Here is a 26108-nt window from a genome sequence, read left to right on the forward strand (position 1 = left end):
TTTCTGGCCGCGGCCCGCCCCTTCCGCTTCCGCATCCGCATCTTGGACAGTCCAGTCTAGGACCCCTGGCCGGCGGCAGGTGAGTCCCTCGGTCTCCTAGGCTCCCCTTCCCCGCATCTTTTTTTGGGAGGGTCCATAACTTTGGAGGGGCGGGGGGGAAGGCCGGTTTTGGGGGCTCAGGGACCCCGCTTCCTCCCCCCTCCATCTGGGGGGGGGGCGTCGAGGCTGCTTTTTTCTTAGTTTTGGCGTCGGGATTGGTTTTTCCTGCTTTTCCACCAGGGTTTCTCTCCCGCTTGGTCACTTTGGACTTCAACTCCCAGAATCCCCTCCGTTCTGAAGTGGCTGAGGATGGGAAAGAGTTCATTCCTGGGGAATTCTGGGAGTGGAAGTCCAAAGTGGCCAAACTGGACAATATTGGTAGCTCGGGGTTGGTTTGAGGGCTCCTTGGTCCCACCAATATTGAGAGGGAAAGGTATAATATAAACTGTGAGCAAATCCCATGCCTTACTAGCCCTGATGATGTTACCTAGCTGGGTAATGAAATGTCTGCAAGAAAACATCCAAGCTCAGAGAGCACCAAGGATCCCACAGTCCTTTTCCTCCTCCTCTTCCTCTCCCTACTGGCACTGATGATGCTGCCTAGTTGGGTAAGGAAAAGTCTGCAAGGTCAGAAAGCATCAAGGACCCCACAGTCTTCCTCCCCGCTTCACTCTACAAACCTTGCTACCTTCTAGCACTGATGATATTACCTAGTTTTGGTCATGAAACGTTTGCAAGAAAGCAACCAAGCTCAGAGAGCACCAAGGACCCCACAGTCCTCCTCCTCCTCTTCCTCCCTCCCTCCTCTCCCTACTAGCACTGATGATGTTACCTAGTTGGGTAATGAAACGTCTGCAAGAAAGCAACCAAGCTCAGAGAGCACCAAGGACCCCACAATCCTTCTCCTCCCCCACCTCTTCTCCTTCCCTCCCTCCTCTCCCTACTAGCACTGATGATGTTACCTAGTTGGGTAATGAAACGTCTGCAAGAAAGCAAACAAGCTCAGAGAGCACCAAGGATCCCTCAAATCCAGCTACCTTAAAACTGCCCTGAATGGGACATACTGGGTTAAATGCTGAGGTGCTTGTGGGGAGGGGGCAAAGGAGCTCTTTCGGACTCAGGAATGCACATGGCCCTGACACTGGTCCTTCTAGTTGGCGTATGTCTGTGTCCAGGCAGTCCTGGCTTACTTCTAAATCATGGTTTAACCAAACCTGGTCGATTTCAAGGTTTGATGCAGGAGAGTCCACGTAACTTCATGTTTTTGCCTCCTTTCCCCAAAGATGTTTAAAGAGTTTTGCCTGCTTTTTGGGTCTGGTTTACAAAACTGCCTTCCTGTCTCAAACTCTGGTTCTTTATAGATTGAAAACAGCATTTGGGATTGTGCTTCTTAAATTTTGCTGCGGATGGACCATATGATGTGTCTAATAAACCCCCCTTACATAGTAATTACTTTGATCGGCAGATAGTCCCTGGTTATTGTTTTTTTTTTTTAACTCTCTTTCTTTGCATTTACGTTTAGTATTTTTGAATGATACAAGTTTTTATAAACCTTTGCGTGGAGCAAGAAGAGGAGGAATGGCGTCTGCAAGTAATGTGTTTGTTTTACGTTTCTCTGGTGGTGGGTCTCTCTCTCTCTCTCCCCCTCCCCTCTCTCCTCTCTCTCTCCCTCTCTCTCTCTGATGTGCTGATTTGGGCACAAAAGCTATTCTGCTTTCCTGAAATGATGCCCAGGAGAACTGCAGTTTCCTGGGGTGTTATGTGTGTGTGATGGCTGTGCTTTACCAGCTTTTACGAACGTGGATCGAATCATTCTTGTTACAGTACTAATTTAACGGGAGCGGATCTTTCCTTCCTTTACGTGCTCCAGCAAGTGGCAGGATCTCCAATGTCTGCATTTTCATGCCTCGAACCATTGAGTTCTGCTGTGTTCTTCTTAATCTGTATTTCTGGCCTCCCGGTGGCACCTTATTTGAAAGAGCTAAGAAGGCGCTTAAGATGGGCAGGGAGAGGAAAAGACAGAAAAGCTGCCCTTTTTTTGCAGCTATGCAAACATTAATGTATTCTGGTTTTTAAGTAGAAGCAACATCATCGTCTTTAGTTAATTAATGGAAATAAGCCGTACGGATGTGATGAGCTAAGGAAAACCATTCTGCTTTCAAATTTAATGGTGTCTGTTGCATCCTTGGCCTCCAAAGCTGAAACTGGGGCTCCAGCACATGTCCCAAAGGAGTTTTTCCAAAAGCAGCTGGCCTTTGTTTTTCCTCGAAGACGTTTTGCTTCTCATCCAGGAAGCTTCTTCAGTTCTGACTTTCAACATTCCCTCTGTGGATTTGACCGTAGAGCCGGGTTTCTCAACCGTAGCAACTGGAGCGCAGGTAGATTTCAGGTGTCAGAATTGAAGAAGCTTCTTGGATGAGAAGTGAAACCTCTTCAAAGGAAAGTCCAGTTGCCTTTTGAAAAAGCATCTTTGGGACAACCGTAACCTCAATGACAGAATCTCCATGAACTCTCAAACTGAAATCTTTCTGATTTCCCCATCCAATATTTTAAGCATCCCATTACACTGATTTAATTCCATGATGATTTTCCAGTGAGAGATCTCTCCCCTTCTCCCTCCTTTTCTTGAAAATGTTTCGCTTCTCGTCCTTCTCAAGGAAAAACAACAACAAGAAAGTCCAGCTGCTTTTTGGAAAAGTCTCTTTGGTATAAAGATGACCTGGATGATCCCCATAGACATTAGCTTCAACTCATGGTGTAATGCCTTGGTTCTCTTCAATAATGTGCTTCCGGATGGAATACATTTGTATGCACCACTGTTGTGTGATTGCTAGCAGCTCAGCAAGTTGCGTAGCAGCGCTCAGGATAAGCGCTTGTTCAATGGTTGGGTAACTCTGCCTTTTTTTTTTTTTTCTTGTTTTCTCAACCTCTAAGAAGTGAAGATGACCAAGAACAAGGATAACATCCCCCATGAGTTAGAGAGCCAGTTTATTTTGCGGCTGCCTTCGGTAAGTGACCCGATGGATAGGATAGGAATAGGAATAGAAGAATAGAATTAGAATTATAATAGAATAAAATAGAAGAATAGAATAGAATAGAACAGAATAGAATAGAATAAGAAGCAGGGAATAGAATAGAATAATGCAGTAGGAATAGAATTAGAATAGAATAGAATAGAATAGAATAAGAAGCAGGGAATAGAATAGAATAGAATAATGCAGTAGGAATAGAATTAGAATAGAATAGAAGAATAGAATAAGAATAGAATAGAGTAGAAGAATAGAATAGAACAGAACAGTAGTAGAGTACAGTGAAGTGGAATGGAATGGAATAAGAATAGAATAGAACCGAATACAAGAATGCAATGGGAATAGAATTGGAATTTAGAATAGAGTAGAATAGAATTTAGAATTTGAAGAATAGAATAGAACAGAACGTTGGAAGGGACCTTGGAGGTCTTCTAGTCCAACCCAAATGGGTAAATGCTAACATCACCTACCAACTTTCCCTTTGACCCTGGTTCTTGCTGCCTCTCTGCTTAGGAATATGCTTCTACGGTGCGGAGGGCTGTTCAGTCTGGGAGCGTCAACTTGAAGGACAGGCTCACAATTGAATTGCATGGTAAAGGGACAACATCAGGTGCTTTTCATTCCTTCCCAGGTCTAAGCACCTCCGTGGGCTGGGTCCAGCCTGTGGGGCCTGGAGGTTTTTTTGACACTCCTAACATAAGCAATTCTCCCGTTTCCCTGTCCCTGCAGCGGATGGCCGTCACGGAATTGTGCGAGTAGATCAGGTCCCCTTAGCTGCTAAGTTGGTGGACTTGCCTTGCACCATGGAAAGCTTGAAAACCATCGACAAGAAGACCTTCTATAAGACGGCTGACATTTGCCAGGTAAGATGCCCCGCACCGATCAGAAAGAGAAGCCAGGATGATTTTGCTTTTCCTTTTCGTAGGCATATCTTCATTTTCAACTCTCCTCTTAAACCTGTATTATTATTATTTTCCCATGCCACAAATAGTTATGGAAAATAGTTGATCTTAACAGTTCTTTGAGGGTGCAGGACTTCTAATAAACTGCCATCCTGGAACTTAAAACCCCATTAGTTCTGGATTGATAGAAGCTTAGAAGCCTTGAAAAGATCAGACCAGTGGTCGCTAACCAGTGGGTCGGGGACCACTGGTGGTCCATGAGAAAATTTTGGTGGTCCACAGAGAAATGTCCCCCCCCCCCAAAGCAATTCATCCATGCTGCGTGGGAACACAAGGCTGCGCCGCCCACATGGCCTGCGGGAACACAAGGCTTGTGTCGCTTGCATTGTGAACAACACAAGGTAGTGAGGGGAGGGGGGAAAGGGTGGAGTGGGGGGAACTTGCCCCACTCACCCCATGCCTGGCCTGTCCACCAGGCTGCTTCTTTCCGCTTCTTTCTTCTTCTGCTTTTGGCTGCACGCAGGAAAGTAGCAAAAGTCTTTCTTTTCTCTCCCCAAACTCCGCCAGAAATGAGTCTTTGGGACCCTGCAAGGCATCCTTGCTCCAAGAGGCTGACCAGCATGACAAGACTCACAAAGACTCATTTCTGGTGGAATTGGGGGGAGAGAAAGAAAGACTTCTGCTGCTTCTGCTGCTTTCCTTGCATGAAGCCAAAAGTCTCCTCTTCTCTTCTCTTCTCTTCTCTTCTCTTTTCTTTTCTTTTCTTTTCTTTTTTTTTTCTTTTCTTTTCTTTTCTTTTCTTCTCTCTCTCTCTCTCTCTCTCTCTCCCCCTTGAGAACTGAGCTGGAGACGGTATCCTGCGATCCCAAATAAAGAATAATCTATCGGTAGGAAAACGGGGTGGAGAATTTTCCTGCAGACTTTTTTTGGGATTTTCCCAGGGTCTCTGGTCCGCGGGATTTAAAATTATGAGTTTGGTGGTCCCTGAGATCCAAAAGGTTGGCGACCCCTGGATTAGACAACTTGATGGATTTTTTTTTTTTTTTTAAAAAGGCAACTAGCTATGAAGATTCAGACTCACTCTGAAGATATTGGAGTCCATCTCCAATACTGAGCAATTTGTGCTCATATTACGAATTTAATAATATAATAATAAACTGAGCTTCATGTTTAATGAATAAAAGTATATAATAATAAGCTTTATTGTCATTGTACATATTTACAATGAAACAGATTTTTTGCTTCTGCTGGTGCTATCCAAAACGAAACTACAATACAACATGAATAATATAGAAAGTGGTCCTTATACAAGTAATTAAGGAGAAACCAGCCATGTTTCCATGTAGACATGGAGTGATTGTAGTATTTAGGAGTCTGACAGCCCATGGATAAAAGCTGTTTTTAAACCTGTTTGTCCAGCTGGCTACACTTCTGTATCTTTTCTGACAGTAAAAGTGAAAAAAGACACTGGGCAGGATGTGAATCGTCCCTAAGTATTTTCCTTCCTCTGCTGAAGCACCAAGACCTGATGATGTTGTCCAGTTGTGTTAGGGGGCAATTTATGACTGATATCTGCTTGATTGACCACTCTGACAAGACTGAACTAAGGAAGCCTCTAGTTTGATCTAACGGTACTTTCCTTGGGCTTTTACTCCTTCTGATGTCTCTCTGAGATAACAGTCAATTATTCTTTTATTCTGTCGCGGAGTTCAGATGCTTGTGTGCACTGTGGATGGAGAACTCTACCCTCCTTTGGAGGAGCCATCCGTGAGTACTGATGCTAGAGCCAACAAGAAGAAGGATAAGGACCGGGAGAAGAAATTCATCTGGAACCATGGCAGTGAGTAGTTCTTGAGTCATTCACCTACACTAGGGAGCCTTAATTTGTGCATTGTCCCCTACCTCCATGCCCTCACCATTTGTTGTGGCCCATCAATGGCCAGCAGAGCTGGCGGCAAACTCAGACAGTGAGGAGGTTGGGGAGGAACATGGGCCAGTCCTGGAGTCTGGGAAAGGCTCCGACAAGGGCTCTGCGTCAGAGGCAGAGATGGGGCCAGGGCCGTCCAACAGTTATCAGCTGCCTTTGGATTCGGAGATCAGTGGGGGCAGAAGAACAGCTGGAGCCTGTCCCCAGTGTGCGCATGCGCAGAGCTGCCAGGAGAAGGGAACAATTAAGGAACAAGGGTCAACTCGGGTGTAAAGGCACAGGTGGATGGTGAATGGCCCCTCCCATAGGGAATTAAGAACGAAATGGGAGTGGTGTTTGCAGGAGACAGTTAGTTCGTTTAATTAGTGTGAAGATTTGTTTGTGACTCTTAGAGACTCCTTGGCAAGTATTTCCTTGTACAGCGTTGCCCTTGGAAGCCATCGGCCTGGCAACTCTCCAAGCCTGATAAGGTCTGTGGTTGCAATTCACCCTCGAAAGACCGTTTGCCGGGACTTTGCTGGATGTGAATGATAGGAATTCACATTAGCCTAATAAAAAGTGGTTTTCTGAGGACGAGGAGTCGGCTTCGTGATTTTGGTGAAGCCTAGGTCAGAACACCATTCCTCACGAAGGATGATGAGACCCTTTAGGGTTCAGAACGCTAGCATCTCTTCTACGTCCCCAAAGACCTGTTGGCTGCACCCTCCTGTTCCATCTCCCCTTTGCCAATTCATTCGTTGTGTTCTTGCAGTTACGCTCCCGTTGAAGAACGTCCGAAAGAGGAGGTTCCGAAAGACAGCTAAGAAGAAGGTGAGTCACCTAGGTGAACCTTCGAGATCTGTTGCTTACGGAGGCTGGAGTCAAAACGTAAAGCACGATTGGCAATTTGAGTTGAGGATAGGCAGTTATCCTGGCTTATTCTTAACACCGTTCTAGGAAGTTTATTTGAAGTGGGACGTTTTAAAACCTCCGCTTTGAGAATGAGGGAAATGCTTGAAAGGGCGGATGGTCGCCCTTCCTTTGAGATACTTTTAAGATGAATGGTTGCTGAGCACAGCCTTCCACATCCTCTCGGGACCCGTGTGCAACTCTAAAAGATAGACAATTAAGTCCCCTGGAGCTATGACCTGAGTAGCTGCTTCTTGGTGGGAACACCTACTTGGTCCCACCTCCAAGCTCTTGAGACTTCATCCCTTCCTCTTGCAGCCAAGGTGTCATTCTGCATTGACACCCTGTTTCCCATCTTCTCCAGTTTTCCTCATCCCCCTTCCTCTCCCCTCCTCTCTCTCCCCCCAGTAAAAGGAACACAGGGTGTAGGGGTAGATCAGCAGCAAGCTATTAAATGTCTATGGAGATTATCTGTCATCCAGGTCATGGTTGTCCCAAAGGTGCTTTTTTTCAAGAGGCAACTGGACTTTCTGTTTTTTTTTTCCTTTGAAGAGGTTTTGCTTCTCATCCCAGAAGCTTCTTCAGCTCTGACTGGATGGTGGGGAATGGAAGGATTTATGCTTCTTGCAGTCAGCTGGTCATTTGCATCCTTTTAGAGGGCCGTTGAGGTTTGTCTGTGTCCTCAGGGTCAACTTGAGTAGTGCAAATGGGTGTGGAGCCTTCTTGGAATTGTTGAAATTGGGGAAATAAAACCAGACCAGCTGTCAGTATCAATCCTTCCTCAAGGATTGATCAATCCTCAAGGAGGATCAATCCTTCCAGTCAGAGCTGAAGAATCTTCTTGGATGAGAAGCGAAACGTCTTCAAAGAAAACAAATCAAGAAAGCCCAGTTGTCTCTTGGAAGAAAAAATAATAATAAAGCACCTTTTGGAGCATGCTGCTCGTTTTTGTGCCCTCTGAACCTGGGAAGGACAGAACGCTAGTATGAATCCCTGCATAATTGTGCAGAAGTGAACGTGAAAGTTGAGGTTGGTGGCTACACGGAGGTGCCCAGAGCAGAAAGTTAGGAGAGAAATAAACTCTAGAGGCAGAAACTCAGCTGGGAGTATACAGTCTCTCTCTCTCTCTTTTTCTTTTCTCTGGCGCAGTATATCGAGTCTCCGGATGTAGAGAAAGAAGTCAAGCGCCTTCTCAGCACAGATGCCGAAGCCGTCAGTGTCCGTATCCTTTCCCTCCCCTGTTAAGATTTGCTTTGAAATGAATACAGGTAGTCCTCGCATTAAGACCCCAATGGAGCCCCCGGATTTCCATTAGTTGTTCAGTGAGTTTGGCCCCACTTCCCAACCGTTTTTTTTTTGCCACCATTGTTAAGCAGATCACGGAAGTTGTTAAGTGAATCATGTGATCGTTAAGTACGGGTGTGTGTGTGTCAAACTCGATTTCGTTGAGGGCCACATCAGGGTTGTGTTTAACCTTGGGGGGGGGGGCTGTCAGCATTCCAGCAAACCTCCATTCCAGCCAATAACTCCGAGACAGACATCCTCTCAAAAGTTCCTTTTTTATTTGGATAGTAACTGGCACAACTGGGGAATCCCGAATCTGAAAGTTCCGGACTTCCTTACAATAAGTAAAAATTACAAAATCCATCCCCTGCGCCCATCATCGCATCACATGCCCCAATCTCCATCCGTCCCAAGTTAAGCTTTTAAAAGAATGATGTTATGTCTTAACTAGATATACTATTAAATGGACTTTTCCTTAATTTGACCGTGCCTGAATTCAGGCTGGGAAGTGATTGCCGAAGATGAAACAAAGGAAGCCGAGAATCATGGGGTACTTACAGGCCTGGATATTTCTTCTCCTGGCATGACCGGGCATAAGCAAGGCCATGGATCTTCAGGTACAGTCACATTTTAGGATTCTATCCCAGGGTTGCCAATTCTTGAAAAGCCACTAGATGGTGACAAAGTGTTAATCTTTCCAGCTCTCTGTCGCTAACTTGTGATCCACTGGAGTTTTGCAGCTTCTCAGGATAGTCCTAACCAAATTGTTCTTAATCTCTTTTATATAGTTGATTTATACATTTTCAATTAACATACATGAGTGTTTTGTGAACAGTATATTGTCCAGGTCAATTGCTTACATAATATTTTCCCAGCTCCTAATTTTTACTTCTATTGTCCAGCCATTTATAACACAAATCCCATATTTGAAAATATTCTGTATCTTCCTTCTCTTTTATCTTCAATGTCAGAATATCCATTTCTGTGCAATCTAATATTTTTTAAATTACATCTTCTTCTCCTGGAGTTTCCTCATTTTTCCAATACTGTGCAAATGCAATTCTTGCTGCTGTCAAGACGTGCAATATTAAATCCAAGTTCCCTTTATTATACCTTTCTGGTACTATCCCTAACAAAACATTGGTATTTCCTGCAGCTCTTTATTGCTACCTTGCTACCCTGGAGTTTTGCAGTTTGCTCAGGATAATCCTAACTAAATGGCTCTGAGTCTAAGGAGAGGGAGCATTGGGGTGTAGAGACCAGACTAGCCACCTCCTTAGCAAGACATGATGGGGTACACTGAGAATGGGGTGGCTCCTTTTTCCTTCTGTGATGACCCAAAGGGGTGTGGCACAAAGGCAACACAGTCGGCTAATCAGTAGGAGTTTCCTTATTAGCTCCAACTTTGCCCCCAATGTCCTGGTTACCTTCAAGTCCAAAACACAGTCAACAAAAACTGTAACTATAAGTCCAATCAAGGCAAGATGAGGTAATTAGTTTGGCAGGGCAGGAGCAAGAATTCCAGATGTGAAGGCACAGCAATAACTCAACACATTGGCAATAACTTGGCGTTGGGAAGACGCCAAGAACGCAGATAAGCAAAATCAACACAAGACAAACTCATGTTTGCTCCCAACAGCGTGCTGCACTCAGCATACATTTCTTTTAAACTTTCATTCCCAGGTGTGGCTAATGAAGGGAATCAGGGCCCTTTCCTCCCCCATAAGCCACGCAACCCACGTTGCTCTCTTCTCCGTTCCTCCCTGTGTGTCCTAGGATGAAGAGGGGGTGGGCCTGGGTCTTCCTCTGAACTCCCTCTCCCTTGTTCTACCTCTTCCCTGCTCTGCCCATCCGGATGTTGCCCTTCCCCAGCCTCCTCCACAACCAACGGAGACACACTCCCACTCCCTGTCAGCTGTTTGTCTTCCTCCTCGGATTCAGACTCCGACAGAGGCGTGACACCTTTTCTGTCCAACCAGCAGAACGTGACGAACTCCGGGAGTTGTTCAATGAAATTAGCAGCAGCAGCAGCGACGAAGACGAGAGGGATCATCACGACGATGAAGATCTGAACGTGATGGATACGGAGGAAGACTTGGAGAGGAGGCTGCAGGGCAAGCTGAACGAATCCAGCTCCCAGCAGCAAGAGAACGAAGGAAGCAGCCAAATCGGTGGGGAAGGAAGCTGCGCTGCGGGGGCTGAGGTGATTTGGGGCGGTCCTTGGGGGGCAGCCCTGGGTTTATTATTTCTCTCTTTGTAGCCATTGGAATCCAAAAGCAAATCGACAACCTGAAGGGCAAGCTGCAGGAGACTCAGGAGCGCAGGAAACGCCAAGAAGACCTCATCATGAAAGTGGAGAACCTGGCACTCAAGGTGACACTGGAATTGATTGATTTTTTTTTTATCCCACCTTTATTCTTGTCTAGAAACTCCAGGTAGCGAACGTCCCTAATACTTCGTCCTCTTCCTGTTTTTCCCAGAACAGCAACCCTTTGAGGGAGTGGGTTGTGCTAGGAGAGGGAGGGCTGACCCAAGACCACCCAGCCATCTTTCATGCCTAAGGCAGACTAGAACTCCCCAGCTCCTGGTGATTGGCACAAAGTTACCCAGCTGGCTTTCGTGCTTAAGACAGGCCTAGAGCTCACCGTCTCCTGGTTTCTAAGCCATCACCTTAACCCCTAGACCCATGATGGCGAACCTATGGCAGAGCCATTTGTGCCGGCATGCGAGCTGCTGGCAAACTTATCTCACTGCACATGTGTGGGCCTCACAGCTGATTTTCGGCGGGTTTGAGGCCTTTTTCAGCCTCCCAGAGTCTTGAGGAAGGCTTCTGCAGGCTTTGCAGGCCGAAAAGTAGCCCGTTTCATCACTTCCTGTTTTTCCAAAAATACCGGAAGTGACGAAACGGGCTAATTTTCGGCCAGCAAAGCCTGCAGAAGCCTTCCTCAAGCCTCTGGGAGGCTGAAAAGGCCTCAAACCCGCTGAAAATCAGCCGTGAGGCGCAGGTAAGGGGGCAGCAGGGAGGAGGATTGCGCGCACATGTGTAGGCGGGCGTGGGGGGTGCACATTGCCTTCTGGGTGCTGGCACGCTAGTGTGCAAGCGCGTGCGCAATTTTTGGCACTGGAGCCCAAAAGGTTAGTTAGCCATCACTGCCCTAGACCAAGACTGGCGTCTGTTTTCACTCTAGATGGATACCGCCTTACTATGGCTGGAATTGGAAAGAATAATTTAGATTCTCCCAGGAATTCAAGGCTGCCTGCCTAGGCCCCTCCTTCCATTTGAAACCCATATCACAGCCTTGTGAGAACAACGGGTCCTAAGTCACCCAGTCCGTTTCAGCGATGCTGGGTTTGAATCTCTACCTCCCAAATTCTAGCGGCAGTAGCTTAAATTCAGCCGCTCATGGGGTCTCTCTGCCAGAAGGCATCTACTTGAGAAAAGAAAGCTTATCTCTCCAGGATATATAATAGCAAAATAGTAAAGCAGATGTTTGAACGAATTTCTTAGGTCCCAATCTTGGCTTTTCCAGGTAAAAGGAAAAAAAATCCTTTGGTTTATCCGGGTAGTTTTTTCCCCCCACTCTGAAATCTTTTCTATGTGAAAGTTCTAAAGTTCCAGTAAGTCTACAGTAGGCCCTACTGGATGGACAAAATAACTTGGTTACAATCCAGTTTCCTCTGTCCAGAAAGTCCACATTAAGTATAAGTTCATTTTCTAGCCAGTGAAGAGGAAAGGAAGGGATTAAGCACTTTGTACGAGGGAAGAAATTGAGCACTGCTCTCTTCCTTTTGTTTTGGGGGGCCATTTAACTCTGCTTTGTAGCACATGGCATCTCTAGAGGGAGTTTGTAGATTCTTCCTCTTAGGGCTGGGGCAGACTGGGGTACACCCTGTATTAAGGTCTTGGGATTTAAGAGCCAACCAGCAGTGAGGCTGATGCAATATTGGCTGATGCAACAAGGATGAATCAGCATAGCATTAGTACTGCCCCTTTAAGACTGGGGATGAGTTCTACCCCTTTAAGACTGGGGATGAGTTCTACCCCTTTAAGTCTGGGGATGAGTTCTACCCCTTTAAGACTGGGGATGAGTTCTACCCCTTTCAACTTCCTTTGAAAGCATTTTAATGTAGAATTCTTGCAGCAATAGCACTTAGCAATAGTACTTAGACTTACATACCACTTCACAGTACTTTTATAGCCCTCTCTTAAGTGGTTTATAGAGTTAGCATCTTACCCCCCAAAAAGCTGGATCCTCATTTTACCCACCTCAGAAGGATGGAAGGCTGAATTAACCTTGAGCCTGGTGGGATTTGAACTGCCAAATTGCAGGCAGCAGAAGTAGCCTGCAGTACTGCACTGTAACCACCGCGCCACCAAGACTCATAGATAACCTATCGGTCTCATTTCTAGACGCGCCTCCAAGCTGTGTTGGATGAGTTCAAACAACAGGAAGATCGAGAGAAGCAGCAGGTAAGATTTTGGCCATTTTGATCAATTCTGAGTAGAAAGAAGGCTTTTAGAATCCACACGGTGCAGCAATTTTACCTGGGATACACGTTCAAAGTACAGAGGTGTAACATTCACCAGTAGGCTAGCCTGGGGAAATATTTGCAGGGCACTAAGCGGTTACCGAGCCTTTGACTTATAAGTTACTAGCTCTGAACTGCTTGAAACTTCCATCCATTTTGCACGTATGAGTGGCGAATCATCAGAGCAACTTTATAGTTACAAGTGAGTGTTGCTTGGCTGAGCTGGCTGGGATTTAGGGGGTCATTTGCTTGCTATATATAACCCTCTTAGAATAGATCCTTTTTAAAAAAAATTAAGATATTGCGGAGACCCTGTTTTGTGAATTAGGCAATTTACAAACGCAATTGCTCCTGAGTTGTTGTTTTTAGCAGTTCAGACTAGCTGTGACGATGGCTGAGAAGTCCATGAGGAGATTTTCCTGTGGAGATTCTCAATCATCCAGGTCATGGTTGTCTCAAAGGTGCTTTTCCAAGAGGCAACTGGACTTACTTATTCTCTGAAGACATTTCGCAAGAAGCTTCTTCAGCTCTGACAGGATGGTGGGAATGGAAGGATTTATATTCCTTGCAGACAGCTGGTCATTTGCATCCTTTTAGCGAGTCATTGAGGCCACTTGGAGGTTTATCTGTGTCCTCAGGGTCACCTGAGTGGTGCAAATGGAGCCTTCTTGGAACTGCTTGAAAGGACTGTGTTGTAGACCGTAGACAGATAATGTCCTATCCCTCCCACTTTGTTGAGGGAAGGCTGTTCAATTTTGACATCGATGCCCTCTTTGACTCCTCTTTCCAACCAGCTACTTTCTCTATATCCAGAATGTGAACTTTGCTGTCTTAAGTGCTGAATCTTGTCCTGATGGTATGTTGTGCCATGCACTGGAGGACAAACCTATCAGGACAAGATTCAGCAACCATGGGATTGTTTGCATTGTCTACACAGCCCTGAGGAAATCAAACAAAGGTCATGACTTTAGGAGAATGCCTTGACATTTCCCTTCTTCATTGCTACGTTCCCCAAATCTCTGCACAGAAAAAAACCTTCCATTCATGTCCTCCCACCCAGGCCCATTTGGGATGAAACTATGAATCTAGTGAGAACACTCTTTGTAAAACGAGAGGAAAGGATTCTCCTACAGGTTGGGAATAATAGGAAAGATTGTCTGCCTAGGGGAAACTGATCCCTGATCTCTCTATCTGTAGGCAGACAATCTTTCCTATTATTCCCAACCTGTAGGATAATCCGTTCCTCTCGTTTTATAAAGATCCTTGGGTCTTTATTTGAAGAAGGATGGGACTGATCATTTAACAATCTTTTGTCCTCCCATTTTCCCTTCTTGCCCTGCAGCTGACATCTCTTCAAGAGCAGCTAGAAGCGCTGATGGAAAAATGAACCGATAAAACTCCTGAGAAACTCAGGTGTCGACAAAGAAGTTCCTTTTTTGGTGCCGCGGCCTGCAGATTCTTCAGGGGAGACTCAACATAACTTCTGAGCCGATGAGCAAATCCCTTGCAGAAATCTGGAGAAACATCTAGCCAGGCCCCAGGAGTTGTGGCTTACAAATACCACAGGTAGAACATTGCAGAAAACGTGAATGTTTTGGAAAGAATAGAATTTCCTGGAAGATAGCCACAAAAACAGTGTTCATTGCTGAGAGCAAAATTCACTTCAGGACAATCTTTGGTTCTTTTCCAGCTCTGCATCTTGTTTGTTTTCTGATGAGCCAGTGTTGCAATGTTTTAAGTAGCATGAAATCCATTCTTTCTGGCATGAGGGATGATAAACACTCTGCATCTTTGTAAATACTGATGGTGAGAGAAAAATAGTTTGCCTCCTAACATTCCCCTTTACACATTCTTCTTTTTGTCTTCAAGAGTGTTGTGAAATAAAAACAAAGTTTTCCGCGTATGCTGTATGTTATCTCGAGTATATCTCACAGGTTATCTGATGCTCTTCAAGTATATTGGATATAATGGCCCAAACACCTTAGCAATCATTCTCACAACTGCTCCAATTTCAAAAATGGATAGTGGCAAAAAATTTCCTTAGCAAAGTTTTTACAATCGGGGGATTTTTATTCCTGAGAATTCTGTTTGTGATAAGAGTCCTTGTGTTAGGGCACCTCTTTGGTGATTGCCAATCTCTCGAAAAGGATTTGTTCACATGAGAATTAGAATGTACAAAGTTTAGGCTTAAATATAGATACAAAATATGGAAAAATCAGAATAGCCTAAAAATACAATGAAAGGGGAGGAAGAATTAGGATTAGTTTGTCTAAGATGTTCCATCATAGGAAATTTTTTGCCTTGTCTAATACAAATGCATGGCTCAACATACAGGTTAGGGTTAACGGAGCCACAATCTCCCTGTCAGCTTTTCATCTTTCTCCTTGGATTCAGACTCCGACAGGGGCATGACACACCTTTTGTTTTTAGCTCGATCTAATTTTAAAATTTTAAGAGGGCAAATCCTGCATTAACCTGACTGAAAGGAGATTAGCGAACGTTAAAACTTCTGAGCCCTTGAAGAGATGTTCTCAGCCTCTGAAAATGAGTCCTTCACGCTGTGAGGAGCTTCTGGATAGTTGTCCAGAATCAGTTGCAACCGTTCGGACATCTGTTGCGGCACGCAGGTAATAAATATTTGGAAATTAGGTAGGTTGGAGTGTCCTGTTGTGTAAAGAGAAGAATTGCCTTCGGCCAGATTTGAAGGAAAGGAGAACGCAAAAAATTACCACATAGTTATGGAAGAAACCTACCTCCTAAACGTGGAAGGAGTCAAGAAGAAGATTTTGCATGGAGGTTATGGGAAATTGCCTCATTTTCAAGATGGGAGCAAGGTAAATGTCTACCTGCACTAACTAGCAATGTTGAGTTTAAGCCATAATAGCTACAGAGCTGCAGTTTTTTTTTTTTTTTTGAGAGCAGCCCATTTGTTTGGAATGCACCGTTTGCAGTGGAATGCCTCTCTGGAAATATTCTTATTTTTTCTCAATCTAGATTGTTGTTTTTTTAAAAACCTTTAATCTTTCTACCTTTCCTATTTTTCTTCTATGTCTTTTTCCTCATTTCTCTTACATTTCTTTCTGTTTAGCTTTTAAGTTTACACAAATTATTTTAAGGAAAACAATGCTTGCATAGACTAGAGATAGCAATAGCACTTAGACTTGTATACCAATTCACAGTGCTTTACAGCCCTCTCTAAGTGGTTTACAGAGTCAGCCTATGGCCTCCAACTATTTGAGTCCTCAGATACCTAGATAGATGATAGACATATAGACACACAGCCAGGCAGGCAGACAGACATCAATTCCAGGTTCTCTTATCCGTAGACCCAGCGGTAGACCCAGAACTCAATGCTGTGACTCCTAAACTTGGAGACTGACTCCAACAAGGCAGAATCATTAAACTAAAAAAATGACACACACACATATACTATTCAGCAGGTTCCGACCAGTTCTGGAGAACCGGTAGCGGAAATTTTGAGTAGTTTGGAGAACCAGCCAATCCCACCTCTGACTGGCCCCGCCCTCATCTATTCTCTGCCTCCCAAATCCCAGCTGATTGGCTGGGTCTCCTTTGGTTGCCCTGCACAGGAGAACGGAGCTGGAAAGCAGGTTAGTGGGGTGGGGAGAAAATGGAGATTTTACAGTATCCTTCCCCCAGAAAAGGGGAGGGAATGGGGATTTTGCAGTATCCTTCCCCTGCCACAAACACCAAGCCATACCCACAGAACCAGTAATTAAAATTTTTGAATCCCATCACTGGTCAGGATGGATTAAGACTTACATGTTGTGTGTTTACGGGCCGAGGCCATCCACTCATTGCTGCAGAATGGAGAATAAGTTACGATCAAGATTCCATCTAGCAAGAAAAAGCTGCTAAACATTGGAAGCAAAGATCTATATTTAAAGCCAGGCAGATTCCCCCTTCACCAGGAGTCACTGGAATCTTCCTCCGATGCAGATTACCTTCCACTTCCAGACCCTGAAAGACGATTTTGAGCGGACAGTGATCGATGACAGCCGGAATAGTGGGGTTCCCATGGAGATCATCGTGGGGAAGATGTTCAAAATCGAAGTATGGGAGACGTTGCTGACCTCCATGAGAATCAACGAGGTGGCCGAATTCTGGTGCGACGCTATAGTGAGTGTTACTAAGATGAAGCTTAGGTTTGAATGGACAGGGCTACCTGGAGATACGGTGATCAGGAGTATCTTCAGGTAAAAAGGGGGAGGGATAAAATGGCTCAATGGCTAAAGACACTGAGCTTGTCAGCTGGCCGTCAGCCCAGTTCAAGTTTTGGGGGGTTTGAGGATGTAACAACAGAGTCAAGTAGTAAGTTCCAGGCGTTGACCAGTCTGTTGTTGAAGTCATATTTTCTGCTATCGAGTTTGGAGCGGTGTACTTTTGAGTTTGTATCTATTGTTTGCCCGTGTGTTATTATGGTTGAAGCCGAAGTAGTCATTGATGGGTAGGACATTGTAGCAGACAATTTTGTGTACTAAGCTTAAGTCAGACCGTGGGTGGTATAGTTCTAAGTTGTCTAGATCCAAAATTTCCAACCTGCACAAGGTTTTCTTTTGCGAGCTGAGGAGTGGAGTGCTCTTCTCGTGAAATACCTCTGGACTTGTTCAATTGTATTATTGTCCATTATACAGTGTGGATTCCAGGCAGATGAGCTGTATTCGAGAATTGATCTAGCACGAATCTTATCTGGGGATAATGCCCTAGAGCAGGCATATGTATACAATTCAACTTCTGTGTTCTGCATGACTCTTTCTTGCCTGCAATAAACATCTTCTGTAGCTCTGTCATATCCATAAAACTCCTGTGATGAGCTCCTGTGGAGAGTCAAGATTTATTGTGCCCCATGTATTGTCCATCTTTGACCGTCGGTTCTTATATATTTCATTTTAATTGTGATTGCTTTTTATGTGGTGACCCACCAAAGGCCTGAATGCAATTGCTGCGGGATGTAATACATATATAATATAAATAATAAATAACACCTGACACTTGAGGGATTAGACGGCGATCTTCAGAATAAGAATGAATATAGGCAAAAAGTTCCTTTGTCATCTAAGGATTGTTGGAGGTGGTAGGGTTGAAGGAAAGGGTTAGTGAATCCATGGTCCTCCCGCTTTCTTTCAAAGCTTAAACTCCCCACAAATTTAGAAGAGAGCTTTCTTTTTCTGCTGCTGTCTGAGGTCACCTCCCTTCCGATGATCCTCCTTTATTGTATCTTCTGCTTCTTTACTATCTGTGAGGAATTTGATCTAATCTGTCACCCGTCTGTGTTTTCAGCATACAGGAATGTATGCTTTGGTCTCCAAAGGCTTGAGGGAAATTGCGGAGGGCAAAGATCCTCTCCACAGACTGCATCACCACTGTGGAATGGGCAACATGTTTGACTATCACAGCACCGGCTACGAAGATCTGGACGAACTACAGAGGACACCTCAGCCCCTCATCTTCATCATGGAGCTATTCAAAGTGAGTTCACTTCCGAAAGGTATTTTGAGGTCTTCTGCATTAGTGTTTCTCCACCTGGGCAACCTTAAGGTGTGTGGACCTTCATATGTAATAATCTGTGAAACTGGGCATGGCTAGTCTAGTGAAGAGAAGGACCAAGGGAGACACGATAGCCCTGTTCCAATATTTGAGGAGCTATCATAGAGAGGAGGGGGGTCAAGCGATTTCCCCAAAGCACCTGAAGGCTAGACAAAGGATAATGGATGGAAACTGATCAAGGAGAGGTTCAATCTAAAAACAAGGAGAAATTTTCTGACAGTGAGAACATTCAACCAATGGAACAGAAGTTGCCTTCAGAAGTTGTGGAAGCTTCATCACTGGAAGCTTTCAAGAAGAGACTGGACTGCCATCTGTCAGAAATGGTGTAGGTTCTCCTACTTGGGTGGGGTGGTGGTGGTGGATCAGATGACCTACAAGGTCCCTTCCAATTGTGTTAATCTGTTAATTAATTTGTTAATTTTCCCTATGCTGTATTCCATAGCATCTCTTCTTACATCCTTACCTTGATTTTAAGCAGCTTCCCTGGTGATTTACGTTTCAAAATGGATTGGTTTGCTGTTCTATCAGGTTAGCTTGCTCTGACAGGTAGTTGAAGAACACAGTGGGTTGCAAATTGGATAAGCAGAATTTACATCTCCCTGTTGCTTTCCTGGTTTCTCAAGGTAGAGGACCCTTCTTCCTACAAAAGAGACACATGGGCCATGAGCAGCGATGAGAAGTTGGCTGCTGTGCCAAAATTACACACGGAGGGCAACCGGCTGGTTTTGTCCAGGAAATTCAAGGAAGCCGCAGAGAAGTATCAGGAAGCTGTCATCTGTTTGCGCAATCTCCAGGTTAAGGTGAGAAATGGATGGAAGAAGAGGTCCTTCTGCGTTGGATGTTAAGACCTTGGGCACAGAGCCTTTTGGTCGCTGTTCTTCTGGCTTACATTCTCAAGGGAAAGTTTCTTTAGGAGGTGCTTAGTAGCACCTCAGATATTAGATACTGTTCTGTTATGTCTCACCTGTATCCACAGGTGAGAATACAAAGTTCCAGAGTTCAAATATTCAAGCAAAACAAAACCAGACCCAAAAGAGTTAACTGCACTGTTTTCCCAGTCCTTGGCAGTCTTCCCGGAATCTGTCTGGCAATTCAGAATTGTCCATAAATCACAACGGCCCGCTTCAAATGTATTCTTTTGAATCCACAAAGCACTTTGCTCCAAGCAAAGATTGAGAGTCAGCACTCCTCCTTAAATCCCCTGGATGGGCGTGTCAGTCTTTCTAATCAATGCCTGGCTTGACGTCTCCTTTCAGATTGTGATTGACGTTTCAATCTTCTCCTAGTTCTAGCGTCAAGCCAACATCCGTCAGTCTCTTCCTCGCTCGAAGCCTCTGGCTCATTTTGTGGATCAGCTGCTGGCATGAACGAAGTCGAAGGTTCCGGAGAGGACTGTCTCTCCGACACTCTCTCATCCTCCTGGCTCACATCTGTGTCCTCTGATAATTCAGACTCCACATTCACAGCAGGCTCAAACCTTCCATCTTCAGAGGCATCAGAGTCAAAACTCCCAGCAGGGTCAATCCTTCCAGTCACAACACTGTTCTGACTTAGCTCCCCAAACATGACAAACCCTCTGAAGTGAACTCAAAGATTTCTTTCATTAGTAGTGCCGACAGTCCTGGCAAAAAGTTTCTCTCTCACCACAGGCTAACAAGTCTGGCCAAAAAATGAACAGTTGTCTGCCACACCTATTCATCTCCATCTCCCCTTTTATCCCCAGAGCTAGGATGGGGCTTTGCTAGCAGCAGTGGCTCTTCCATCCCAAGGACCGGCCCATAGATTTCCACTGCTCTCCTCTCCTCTGCCTTCTGCGCATCCATGTGTCAGGCACTGGAACCAGCTGTTCCTCCTCTTCCTCATCAGCTACCTCCAGACCTAGGGGTCTTGACTCTCTATCTGAGGGCTGATGGATGGCCCAGGCTCTGCCACTGTCTCTGCTCCATTCCCTCTTCCCCCTTGGAGGTCTCAGGTTGCCTTGATGCTGACCCGGATTCCCACGCCGCCTCCTCTTCTGATTCAGCTGCTGAAGGGGCCGGCGTCTGACAGGCCACATACTTTCTCCACCAGCATCTGTAAGAACATAGTTCTGGATAAATGGTCACAGTTTCTCTAGATCAGGGGTGTCCAACCTTGGCAACTTTAAGACTTGTGGACTTCAACTCCCAGAATTCTCCAGCCAGCATAGTTTAAAGCAGGGGTGTCCAACCTTGGCAACTTTAAGACTTGTGGACTTCAATTCCCAGAATTCTCCAGCCAGCATAGTTTAAAGCAGGGTGTCCAACCTTGGCAACTTTAAGACTTGTGGACTTCAACTCCCAGAATTCCTCAGCCAGCTTTGCTGGCTGAGGAATTCTGGGAGTTGAAGTCCACAAGTCTTAAAGTTGCCAAGGTTGGACACCCCTGGTCTAGATGGTTTAATGTGATTCTCAAGTTCCTGCAGCCCTTTTAAGTTTTTTAAAATTTCTGCTAACTCCATCAACTTTTGCAGCCATTCGTCCATTGTGAGAATCAAAGTGTCTTTCCATTTTTGGCTTAGGTGGGTTTTGTTAGGAATATAAATCACCTAACAGCTATTTGGGTTGGACAATATATTGGTCCAACCAGGTAGAATCCCACCCCTGGTAATGACCATTTTATTCTCTTCTGGAACTCTTCCTAGGAGAAGCCATGGGAGGAAGAGTGGCTGAAGTTAGAGAACCTCGTCACTCCCCTTGTCTTGAATTACTGCCAGTGCCTGCTAGAGTTAGGGGAATACTACGAAGTGTTGGAACACACCACAGAAATCCTCCAGAAGCATAATGGTATGACAGTCACTTTGATCTGCTTTCCTTGGTTTTGGCTTAAAGAACTTAACCGTTGTTGGTGTTCTGACCCAAATCTTGTTCCAAGGAAGCAAGCATGAAGCAGAGGTAACAGCAAAACCTTTTCATGATTCTTTACGAATTCCTTTCCTTCACGGTTAAAAGGCTATTAAAACTACTTGTCTCTGATAAGAACGAGCCTTGCCAAGGTTGTGCAAGGCTGCCAAGAACACTATATAAAGTTGCTAAGGAATATTTCAAACACCAAGAGTCTCCAAACACCAACCAGGATATTCTGAATGTCCACAAGGCTTGAGTACAAAAACTTCTTTGCTTCCTGCAAAGAACTCCCGTTTCTCAGCTGGCTTTTATCTCTTAAGGGAGAGGTCATTACCTTGCAGCCTTACTCCTGAGACGCCCATGCTGCTGCAGCTGCTCCTTTGTTCAAGCAGTCCTGTGCGCATGTGCACTGGGCACAGGCTCCTCGGGGGCCTCTTCATCACTGCTGCCAGCCTCCACAATCTCCAAAGGCAGCATTCCACTCCCTGATGGTCCTGGCCCCATTACATGCAGGCCCCTCATCTGAGTCTTCACTCTCCGAGATCTCAGCTATCCGTACCTGCTGCCAGCAAACCACAACAGTTGGGTGTAAACTATCATTTATGAGGGTCCGATCTGAGATGTTTTCTCAAATTACACTGCTCAAAAAAATAAAGGGAACACAAAAATAAGATCTGAATGAATGAAATATTCTTATTAAATACTTTGTTCATTACATAGTTGTGCTGACAACAAAATCGCACAAAAATTATCAATGGAAATCAAATTTAGCAACTCATGGAGGTCTGGATTTGGAGTTACATTCAAAATTAAAGTGGAAAAAAACACTACCGGCTGATCCAACTTTGATGTAATGTCCTTAAAACAAGTCAAAATGAGGCTCAGTAGTGTGTGTGGCCTCCACGTGCCTGTATGACCTCCCTACAACGCCTGGGCATGCTCCTGATGAGGTGGCGGATGGTCTCCTGAGGGATCTCCTCCCACACCTGGACTAAATCATCCCCCAACTCCTGGACAGTCTGTGGTGCAACGTGGCGTTGGTGGATGGAGCAAGACATGATGTCCCAGATGTGCTCAATTGGATTCAGGTCTGGGGAACGGGCAGGCCAGTCCATAGCATCAATGCCTTCGTCTTGCAGGAACTGCTGACACACTCCAGCCACATGAGGTCTAGCATTGTCATGCATTAGGAGGAACCCAGGGCCAATTGTACCAGCATATGGTCTCACAAGGGGTCTGAGGATCTCATCTCGGTACCTAATGGCAGTCAGGCTACCTCTGGCGAGCACATGGAAGGCTGTGCAGCCCCCTAAAGAAATGCCACCCCACACCATTACTACCAAACCAGTCATGCTGGAGGATGTTGCAGGCAGCAGAACGTTCTCCACGGCGTCTCCAGACTCTGTCACGTCTGTCACATGTGCTCAGTGTGAACCTGCTTTCATCTGTGAAGAGCACAGGGCGCCAGTGGCAAATTTGCCAATCTTGGTGTTCTCTGGCAAATGCCAAATGTCCTGCACGGTGTTGGGCTGTAAGCACAACCCCCACCTGTGGATGTCGGGCCCTCATACCACCCTTATGGAGTCTGTTTATGACCGTTTGAGCAGCCACATGCACATTTTTGGCTGCTGGGGGTCATTTTGCAGGGCTCTGGCAGTGCTCCTCCTGTCCCTCCTTGCACAAAGGTGGAGGTAGCAGTCCTGATGCTGGGTTGTTGCCCTCCTACGGCCTCCTCCATGTCTCTTGATGTACTGGCCTGTCTCCTGGTAGCGCCTCCATGCTCTGGACACTGCGCTGAGTCACAGCAAACCTTCTTGCCACAGCTCCCACTGATGTGCCATCCTGGATGAGCTGCACTACCTGAGCCACTTGTGTGGGTTGTAGACTCCGTCTCATGCTACCACTAGAGTGAAAGCACCGCCAGCATTCAAAAGTGACCAAACCATCAGCCAGAAAGCATAGGAACTGAGAAGTGGTCTGTGGTCACCACCTGCAGAACCACTCCTTTATAGGGGATGTCTTGCTAACTGCCTATGCTTTCCACCTGTTGTCTATTCCATTTGCACAACAGCATGTGACATTGATTGTCAATCAGTGTTGCAACCTAAGTGGACAGTTTGATTTCACAGAAGTGTGATTGACTTGGAGTTACATTGTGTTGTTCAAGTGTTCCCTTTATTTTTTTGAGCAGTGTACATTTCTACCTTGGACTTCTATTTCTTTTATTGGATGATTGTCTTGGTTATGTTTCTTCCTCCTGTTCCTCACGTTACTCCTTCTGCATATTATAGTTTGTAGTAGGGGCCATATTTCTGTAAGATTACGTTGTTTGTGTGACAGAATAATTTCTGTATGATTTGGCCTTCTCCTCTCAGTAACAATGGTCCTTGAACATAAAGGGCTACATTTGAGAAGTGGTTGTGAATGATCACGTTTTACAAGGATTTGTTTTGGAAAATTTAAACCCATCTTTGTTCTTTCCTAGCAAATGTCAAGGCATACTTCAAGCGGGCAAAAGCTCACGCTGCCGTATGGAATGAGAAGGAAGCCCGAGCTGATTTCTTGAAGGCTGCCCAGCTGGATCCTTCACTTGCGGCCGCAGTGAGAAAAGAGTTAAAGACCCTGGGAGAGAGGATGAGATCGAAACAGGTGGAGGATCGCAAGAGATACCAGGATCTGTTCCAGCAGCCTCTCTCAAGAGGGGCAAGCAAAGTATCTGAAGAAACTTCTGTGGAACAAGAAGATCAGGGTGGCAATGGTTTTGCAGCAGAAAAGAAGCAAAACAACCCAGAAGCTATGAAGCACGAGAGAGAATTTGGGGCAGAAAAGAATGAAACAAATGAAGGAGAAGTCGCTGAAGAAGAGAAAGGGATATTGGTAAAGGTTGAGGAAAGAGAGAGAGAAGATTTTGTCTCTCAGAAGAAAACAGAAGAAACAGGGGCTGAACAACAAAGAGGAAGACAAGATGACCAGAAAGAAAGACAATTATTTCCCGATACTGGAAACTGTACAGTAGAAAGTTCTGAGAACCAACAACAATTAGGGCCAGGACTACAGGACATGGAAGCAGGGGTTGAAGCTGCAGAGATGGCTTCTAAGGCCTGGGATGAAAATGGAGAGATTGATTTTATAACACTGACAGAAGAGCAAGACCTCCGAGCCACCCATAATAATTCTGATGGGATGGCAGTAAAGTCCATGAATGCCACAGTAGAAGAATCCAGAGAAGGACGCTATGAGACTGAAGAAGAATCCAGAGAAGGACGCTATGAGACTGAAGAAGAATCCAAAGAAGGACGCTATGAGACTGAAGAAGAATCCAGAGAAGGACGCTGTGAGACTGAAGAAGAATCCAGAGAGGGACGCTGTGAGACTGAAGAAGAATCCAAAGAAGGACGCTATGAGACTGAAGAAGAATCCAGAGAAGGACGCTATGAGACTGAAGAAGAATCCAGAGAAGGACGCTATGAGACTGAAGAAGAATCCAGAGAAGGACGCTATGAGACTGAAGAAGAATCCAGAGAAGGACGCTATGAGACTGAAGAAGAATCCAGAGAAGGACTCTATGAGACTGAAGAAGAATCCAGAGAAGGACTCTATGAGACTGAAGAAGAATCCAGAGAAGGACGCTATGAGACTGAAGAAGAATCCAGAGAGGGGCGCTATGAGACTGAAGAAGAATCCAGAGAAGGACGCTATGAGACTGAAGTGAGGATTGGGCTGGATATTTTCACTGGAAAGGGAGAATATGAAGGAAGCCATGAGAACAGAGAAACCGAAGTTCATAAACTTCCTTGGAAACAGGCCAATGTGGATCTTGGATCAGAACATGTCAAGGAAGGTACAAGGGTCAAGGGTTTTGAAGAAGAGGATCGTTCTCAAATCCAACAAGAAAAGTCCCAAAAAGGAATGGAGGCATCAAAAGATTTGGATTGGGTGGAAGAAGTAGCTTTGAGGAAGGAAAAAGGGGACATCGGTGACAAATCCATGCCAGAAAAGTTGTTTGGACATGAAGGAAGTCCAAGTTGTTATGAGGCAAGACCTGAAGCAAGAGGGTCAGCTATTGAAGAAAATGAGAAAGAAGTAATCGCTTATAGCGCAAACACAGAGACGAGCATTAGGGAAGCAAGAGATAACCACGAAGAAAAAGTTGGACATGATAAGGAAGGAATCGACATTCTGGACAGCTCTATAACACAGGAACAGGTTGAAGGGGACAAGTTAGGACTGAAATACGTTGAGGCAGAGCTCATTCCCAGCACTGAAGCTAAAAAAATCAAAGATAGGACCCCAAGGAACAACTTCTGACATGGAGCAGGTCGATTTGCAAGTTGCGTGGGAAGATCCTGGAAAAAGAGGAGGAACTGAGCAAATCTGAGGAGAAGAACCTCTTTGGGGATGGTTTCACATGTCAGGAATGGAACATGGAAGTTAGGACGAGGCATCATTTACCATGCATTGCACAGAAGACAACAGACAAGCGTTTATTCAGGAGAGATGGCTGGGTTGGAAACAGTAGGGCAGTGGCGAGCTTCTGTCCCAGGTCAGGCTGCCTTGATGCAAGAGAAAACTGGTTTCCAAGAAGGAAAATAATCTGAAAATGACAGTATGAGAGAGCCAGTTGACTAGCTTACCTTTAGGAACAGGGCCAATGTGAAGATTCCCATGAAGAAGCCACCTCGACGTCTTGAGAAATGACATCCCAATACTAAGATCTCATGGTCCCAATAAGTCATTTAGCAGTTAATCAGTCAATCAGAGTAGAGCCAGAAGGGACCTTTGGACATCTTTTAGTCCAACCCCTGCTCAAACAGGACATCCTGGAAAAAGACCAATTAAGTATCTGTCCAGTCTTGTCTTAAAAACCTCCAGTGCTGGAGCACTCGCAACTTCTGGTGGCAAGCTGTCCCACTGGTTAATGGTCCTCACTGTTAGGAAGTTTCTCCTTAATTCCAGGTTGCTTCCCTCCTTGATTAGTTTCCATCCATTGCTTCTTGTCCTGCCTTCTAGTGGTTTGTAAAACAAGTTGACCCTTCTTCTTTGTGGCAGCCCCTCAAATAGTGGGATACTGCTATCA

The 26108-nt window shown here is 45.3% G+C and overlaps 2 protein-coding genes across 12 annotated transcripts; both read left to right on the forward strand.

Annotated features, from left to right (window-relative positions):
- Nucleotides 1-10: 10 nt before the first annotated feature.
- On the forward strand, nucleotides 11-14499 carry TAF7L (TATA-box binding protein associated factor 7 like). Of its 5 annotated transcripts, none has more exons than XM_087972385.1 (13): nucleotides 19-79; nucleotides 1562-1630; nucleotides 2974-3047; nucleotides 3582-3660; nucleotides 3798-3931; nucleotides 5684-5810; nucleotides 6649-6707; nucleotides 7935-8007; nucleotides 8570-8686; nucleotides 10052-10240; nucleotides 10330-10442; nucleotides 12481-12540; nucleotides 13942-14499. In XM_087972385.1, the coding sequence occupies exons 2-13, from the start codon at nucleotides 1618-1620 to the stop codon at nucleotides 13984-13986; spliced, it is 1083 nt and encodes a 360-aa protein (XP_087828511.1). In that variant the 5' UTR covers nucleotides 19-79; nucleotides 1562-1617; the 3' UTR covers nucleotides 13987-14499. The 5 variants fall into 5 exon arrangements, with proteins under 5 accessions (XP_087828514.1, XP_087828511.1, XP_087828510.1 ...); XM_087972384.1 differs by having other exon boundaries at nucleotides 20-79; nucleotides 10049-10240; XM_087972386.1 differs by having other exon boundaries at nucleotides 24-79; nucleotides 2977-3047; nucleotides 10049-10240.
- On the forward strand, nucleotides 14273-26082 carry LOC113416695 (uncharacterized). 7 transcript variants are annotated; one of them, XM_087972368.1, is made up of 7 exons: nucleotides 15207-15433; nucleotides 16560-16739; nucleotides 17901-18089; nucleotides 18791-18967; nucleotides 20830-20971; nucleotides 23517-25058; nucleotides 25904-26082. In XM_087972368.1, exons 1-7 carry the CDS (start codon nucleotides 15338-15340, stop codon nucleotides 25948-25950), a joined length of 2373 nt encoding a protein of 790 aa, XP_087828494.1. In that variant the 5' UTR covers nucleotides 15207-15337; the 3' UTR covers nucleotides 25951-26082. The 7 variants fall into 7 exon arrangements, with proteins under 7 accessions (XP_087828489.1, XP_087828494.1, XP_087828487.1 ...); XM_087972363.1 differs by lacking the exons at nucleotides 15207-15433; nucleotides 25904-26082 and adding an exon at nucleotides 14273-14405 and having other exon boundaries at nucleotides 23517-25470; XM_087972361.1 differs by lacking the exon at nucleotides 25904-26082 and having other exon boundaries at nucleotides 23517-25470.
- The last annotated feature ends 26 nt before the right edge of the window (nucleotides 26083-26108 follow it).

This window comes from Notechis scutatus, chromosome 10 (assembly GCF_049901735.1).
Source record: "Notechis scutatus isolate UNSWTSFEM ecotype Mainland chromosome 10, rNotScu1.2, whole genome shotgun sequence".
NCBI classification, from domain to species: domain Eukaryota; kingdom Metazoa; phylum Chordata; class Lepidosauria; order Squamata; family Elapidae; genus Notechis; species Notechis scutatus.